Below are 6,912 nucleotides of genomic sequence, written 5' to 3'. Positions count from 1 at the left end.
TATCTGCAGGAATGATTGCGACTATCAGTCTGCTGCTCGCCGTCTGACCGAGGAGGTGAAAGTCGCGCCACGGGGAGAGAGGAAAAAAAAAAAAAAAAAAAAAAAAAAAATACCCACGCGTGGGTTGTTGTTGTGTTGCACGCGTGGGGCGTCCGACGCGCCATAGTAGAAAGTCAACAAGAAAGGTTTGGCGGATTTGTTTTGCTTTTTTTTTTTCCGGAGGACGAGGGTGAGGGGAGGGGGGGGGAAGAAGATCCGTGTGCGCGACATCTTCCTGCGTGGGTTCACTCCTCGCTCGACACGCCATGCTCCTGGACGCAGGACCCCAGTACCCCGCCATCGGAGTCACCACCTTCGGCTCGGCCCGGCACCACTCGGCGGGCGAGGTGTCGGAGCGCGAGGTGGCGCTGGGCATCAACCCGTTCGCGGACGCCGGCATGGGCGCCTTCAAGATCAACCACGGCGGCGCGCACGACGGCGGCCAGGCGGCCTTCTCCGCGCAGGCGCCGGGCTACGCGGCGGCGGCCGCCCTGGGCCACCATCACCACCATCACCACCACCACCCGGGCCACGTGGGCTCCTACTCCACCTTCAACTCCACGCGGGACTTTCTGTTCAGGAACCGCGGCTTCGGCGAGGCGGCGACGGGCGCGCAGCACAGCCTCTTCGCGTCCGGCGGGTTCGCGTCCGGGCACTCGGAGGCGGCGGCGGCTCACCTGCTCTTCCCGGGGCTCCACGAGGCGCAGGCGGCGGCGGGCCACGCCTCCTCCAACGTGCACGTCAACGGCCAGATGCGGCTGGGCTTCACCGGGGACGTCTACGGCCGCGAGCAGTACGGCCACGTGAGCAGCCCGCGCTCCGACTACGCGCCCACGCAGCTCCACGGCTACGGCGCCATGAACATGAACATGGCCGCCGCGCACCACGGCGCCGGCGCCTTCTTCCGCTACATGCGGCAGCCCATCAAGCAGGAGCTCATCTGCAAGTGGGTCGAGCCCGAGCAGCTCGCCAGCCCCAAGAAGTCCTGCAACAAGACCTTCAGCACCATGCACGAGCTGGTCACGCACCTGACCGTGGAGCACGTGGGCGGCCCCGAGCAGACCAACCACATCTGCTTCTGGGAGGACTGCTCCCGGGAGGGCAAGCCCTTCAAGGCCAAGTACAAGCTGGTCAACCACATCCGCGTCCACACCGGGGAGAAACCCTTCCCCTGTCCCTTCCCCGGCTGCGGGAAAGTCTTCGCGCGCTCGGAAAACCTGAAAATCCACAAAAGGACGCACACCGGTAAGCGCGCGGGGAAATGGCTTGACAAGTGGATTTGCACCAAAAAATATATATACATATACTTGCATAATAATAATAAAACATATGCATGCTACCCCCCCCCCCCCAAAAAAATAATGCATGCACATTAAAAAAATAAATGTAAATAAATGAAAATATACATGAAAAGTAAAAAAAAACATAAATACGCCTCTAAAAAAACTCAACAAAAACATATACTTTAATAAATATAAATACAAATAAAATAAATGAAAATATGCATGCCCCTAAAAAACATGTACTTGAATAATATATATGTTAGCATGTCCATAAAAAAAACAAAAAAGCATGCATGCTACTTAATAATGCATGCACCTTGAAAAATAAGGGTAGGGTTAGGATTAGGGTTTAGGTATGGTAAATGATAAACAAAAACGTATAAGCATATACAAAAAAAAAAACATATGCATGTACTTGAATAATAAAAGTCTAAGTCGAATTGAAAAAAAAAAAAAAACCCAAAAAACAAGCATGACACTTAAAAAAATATGTGAATAAATAAAAGTACGCATGCCCCTAAAATGAAAAGTAAACAATAAACAAAAGTTATGCATAAAAAAACATATGCATGTACTTGAATGATAAAAGTCTAAGTCGAATTGCATATACATGTCCCTAAAAATAAAACAAAAAACACATGCATAACACTTTAAAAAAATATGTGAATAAGTAAAAATATGCATGCCCCCTAACATTAAAAGTAAACAATAACCAAAACATATATGCGTTAAAAAAACATATGCATACTTGAATAATAAAAGTCTAAGTCGAATTGTATATGCATGTCCCTAAAAACAAAACAAAAAACACATGCATAACACTTTAAAAAATATGTGAATAAATAAAAATATGCATGCCCCCTAACATTAAAAGTAAACAATAACCAAAACATATATGCATTAAAAAAGACATAAGCATACTTGAATAATAAAAGTCGAATTGTATATGCATGTCCCTAAAAACAAAACAAAAAACACATGCATAACGCTTAAAAAATATGTGAATAAATAAAAATAATGCATGCCCCCTAACATTAAAAGTAAACAATAACCAAAACATATATGCATTAAAAAAAACATATGCATACTTGAATAATAAAAGTCGAAGTGTATATGCATGTCCCTAAAAACAAAACAAAATACACATACATGATACTTAAAAAATACGTAAACTAATAAAAAAACATGCATGCCCCTAAAATGAAAGGTAAACAATAACAAAAACATACATGCATAAAAAAAAAACATAAGCATACTTGAGTAATAAAAGTCTAAGTCGAAACAAAACACCAAAAACATGCAGGATACTTAAAAAATACGTAAACAAATAAAACTATGCATGCCTCTAAAATGACAAGTAAACAAAAAACAAAACATACATGCATTAAAAAAAAAAAAACATATGCGTACTTGAATAATAAAAGTCGAATTGCAAATGCATGTCCCTAAAACCAAAACCGTGAATAAAAAAAATATGCATGAAAAGTAAACAAAAAACAGAAATACGCTACTAAAAAAAAGAAAACATGCATAAAAATAACATATGCATATATTTGAATAATGTATATATATGCATGACTCTAAAAAAACGAAAAACAAACATGCATGCTAAATGAATAAAAGAATACATGCCCCTAAAATGAAAAGTAAACAACATAAATACGCCTCTAAAAACCCCACAAACTTGAATTATATTTGTCCCTAAAAAAAAAAACACGCAAATGAATACAAAATAGGCATGCCCCCTAAAATGAAAAGTAAACAAAATATATAAAAAATGTCCCTGAAAAAACCCAAAACGAAAACAAAAACATGCGTGCATAAAAAAAAAAAACCATAAGCACAAACTTGGATAATTTATATGTATGCATGCCCCTAAAATGAAAAGTAAACAAAAAATGTCCCCGAAAAACCCCAAAACGAAAACAAAAACATGTGTGCATAAAAAAAAACATGAGCATTAACTTGGATCATTTATATGTATGCATGTCCTTAAAATGAAAAGGAAACAAAACACATCAAATATGTCCCTAAAAATAAAGCAAAACAAAAATATATATTTAAATAAAATATATATATATATATATATATATATATATGTATGTAAATAAATGATAAAAACAAACAAAAACATGCATGCTACATAAAAAAAAACGTAAATAATGCCCTTAAAAATAAACAAAACAAAAACACATGCATATTCTTCAAAAAAAAAATAAAAAAAATAAACGAAAACAAAAACATGTGTGCATAAAAAAAAACATGAGTATTAACTTGGATCATTTATATGTATGCATGTCCTTAAAATGAAAAGGAAACAAAACACATCAAATATATCCCTAAAAATAAAGCAAAACAAAAACATATATTTGAATAAAAAAAATATATATATATGTATGTAAATAAATGATAAAAACAAACAAAAACATGCATGCTACATAAAAAAAAACGTAAATAATGCCCTTTAAATTAAACAAAACAAAAACACATGCATATTCTTCAAAAAAAAAAAAAAAAAAAAAAACGAAAACAAAAACATGTGTGCATAAAAAAAACATGAGCATTAACTTGGATAATTTATATGTATGCATGTCCTTAAAATGAAAAGGAAACAAAACACATCAAATATGTCCCTAAAAATAAAGCAAAACAAAAACATATATTTGAATAAAATATATATATATATATATGTATGTAAATAAATGATAAAAACAAACAAAAACATGCATGCTACTTAAAAAAAACGTAAATAAATACAAATCATGCATTCCCTTAAAATTAAACAAAACAAAAACACATGCATATTCTTCAAAAAAAAAAAAAAAATAATAAATAGTGCATGCACTTGAGAATATAAATACATCAAAGTAAACACAAAATGTATGCATGCAATTAAGAAAAATACAAACAAATGTATGCATGCAATTTAAGAAAAATACATAAAAATGTATGCATGCAATTAAGAAAAATACATAAAAATGTATGCATGCAATTTAAGAAAAATACATAAAAATGTATGCATGCAAATTAAGAAAAATACATAAAAATGTATGCATGCAATTAAGAAAAATACATAAAAATGTATGCACGCAATTAAAGAAAAATACATAAAAAAATGTATGCATGCAATTAAGAAAAATACATAAAAAAATGTATGCATGCAATTAAGAAAAGTACATAGAAATGTATGCATGCAATTAAAGAAAAATGCATACAAATATTCATGCTGCTAAAAAAAAAACAAAAAAACGGAATTGTGTTGAACTCTTTATTGCTTTCCTGGCATTTAGGAGAAAAACCCTTCAAGTGCGAGTTCGACGGCTGTGATCGACGCTTCGCCAACAGCAGCGACCGGAAGAAACACATGCACGTGCACACGTCCGACAAGCCCTACCTGTGCAAAATGTGCGACAAGTCCTACACGCACCCCAGCTCTCTGCGCAAACACATGAAGGTAACATTTAGTAAATGCCATTTTTATTTATTTATTTATGCAAGCGGTAGAAAAATGGATGAATATGCATGTTTCATTTGCACTCTTGCAGGTGCACGAAGCCAGCAACCCCGCGTCCCAGCCGTCCCCCGCCGCCAGCTCGGGCTACGAGTCGTCCACGCCGCCCACCATCGTGTCTCCGTCCGGGGAGAACCAGAGCGGCGGCGGCGGCGGCGGCGGCGGCGGCGGCGGCGGCAGCTCCTCCATATCCCCGGCGGCCCCCGCGGTGCACCACACGGCCGGCCACGGCACCCTCTCGTCCAATTTCAATGAATGGTACGTGTAAATAAACAACAACAACAGCAACAACAACAACAACAACAACAACAACAAGACTTTTTTTTTGGGACTTTGCAAAGAATTAAACACACAAAAAAATGGACAAATGCATGGACCAAAAAAAAAAGAGAAAAGAAGGAGCAGTTGTTATTTTTACTCCAAAAAAAGTTGACTTTCTGTGTACATACATCGCCCCCCAAAAAAGGTAATATTTTATTTTGTACATAGTCGCTAAAGTGCTCCCCCCCTTGCTATAAAGAATGTTCTAGTTGTGTACCAAAATGTGAACAGGTCAGCTAACAATACTAGTATTCATGTTTTAATCACTGTTGTTATTTAAATGTCATGTCGACCAATCGTCTAATAGTGAAGCTGTTTATTCTGTACGTGGCAAATATACCAACATGTCGTCTAAAGGGGGGGAACTATTATTATTATTATTATTATGATTATTATTATTATTATTATTATTATTATGGAAGTAGCTCAATTTTTCCATATTTATCCGCATGTTTAGAAGTGGTCGGTATTTATGGAGAAATGCGCTCGTATATATATGTCCGAATTGAGTTGAATAAAAAAAAAAAACATGTTTGGATACATTTCGTACAATATTAAAGGACTGAAAACGACATTAAAACAACAAAAAAAGAGCTTTTTTATTTTTTTTAAATATTTTTTTTAATTTTTTTTCTCCTGTTATTAATAATTTCAATTGTGTTGTCATAAGTTTAGCGGCAGTCAATAACGAGGAGCCCCATCCCCGGGCCCCGGGCCCCCCCCTCCCCCCTCCTTCTGTGTTTATCCAAATTAGCATCCACACTTTGCCCCGCAGTAACGCGCAAATTAAATCGATTAATCACGCCGGTTGTTCCTCGTGAATAAAGAGAAGTTTCGGGCCTTTACTTAATTGTTGCAAGAATCTCATTTTGTAATCTAATTTATTTCTTCCTGGCGGATGGCATTGCGTGGATTCGTCACCCTCCCCGACGAATCCACGGTGCGTGAAAAGCATGAAAAGTGAACCCCCCCACACACACACACACTTTGCTTTTTTTTTTTTTTTTTTTTTTTTTTTTTTTTTTTTTTTTTTACATATTTCATTGTGATGCGCAGCTTGCTTAGCGGCCCATTAAGCAGCAAAGATCACGTGATCCACGCACAGATAAAAGACTTATTTAAAAAAAAAAAAAAAAAAAAATGTGCACGAAGACAGAAAGAAAGAAAGGAGGAATAAAAAAAAAAAAAAAAAAACGGAAGCCAGAAGAAATATATTAAAATGTATTCATATTTTCCCTCCCTCCCGTGGATTATTACGTCCGTGATAAAAAAAAATGACGACTCTATTTAAACATTCCACGTCGCGTGTGGAAGCTCCAGTGGACACACTTCAAGGACAGTTGATTAGGCACCCCTAAAGTAGAACGGAATTGAAATGAAAAAAAAAAGAAATAGGCCTTTTGTGAAAAAATAAAAGCACGTGTTTGCACTATTTTACGTGACGAGTAAAATATTTGATTCGTGACGATTCGTTTTATAATCATTCTTGGGAAGAAGAAGAAGAAGAAGAAAAATAAATAAAAAAAAGCTCCAAAATCCATCGGGTCGTTTGAAAAGATTCAAGATGCTTGATTTGTGTTTAATCGATAGTCGCCAGAAATAAATCAGTAAAAAAAATAAAACACTTCCGGTCTGGCAGTTCCCAACAGGAAGTTATTTATGATCGACATGTCAGCTGCTTTTAATCGTGTGCTTCTCGGAAATATTTTTCTTTAAAATTAATCGAATATAATACAACGACAAAGGTGGTGATTTAAA

The 6,912-nt window shown here is 37.2% G+C and overlaps 1 protein-coding gene across 1 annotated transcript in view; it reads left to right on the top strand.

The window, feature by feature from the left end:
* zic1 (zic family member 1 (odd-paired homolog, Drosophila)) overlaps positions 1-6,912 on the top strand; it is a 7,362-nt gene continuing 450 nt past the window's right edge. Inside the window, exons 1-3 of the mRNA XM_061964880.2 lie at positions 1-1,284; positions 4,613-4,776; positions 4,868-6,912. The exon at positions 4,868-6,912 is cut by the window's right edge and continues 450 nt beyond it. Of these exons, the coding sequence (XP_061820864.1) occupies positions 306-1,284; positions 4,613-4,776; positions 4,868-5,101 (1,377 nt within the window). The 5' untranslated portion in view covers positions 1-305 and the 3' untranslated portion in view covers positions 5,102-6,912. The remainder of the gene's footprint in view (positions 1,285-4,612; positions 4,777-4,867) is intronic.

This window comes from Nerophis lumbriciformis, linkage group LG07 (assembly GCF_033978685.3).
Source record: "Nerophis lumbriciformis linkage group LG07, RoL_Nlum_v2.1, whole genome shotgun sequence".
Taxonomy (NCBI): domain Eukaryota; kingdom Metazoa; phylum Chordata; class Actinopteri; order Syngnathiformes; family Syngnathidae; genus Nerophis; species Nerophis lumbriciformis.
Note: the sequence above shows the minus strand (reverse complement) of the source record. Positions and strands in the feature narration are given on the sequence as shown.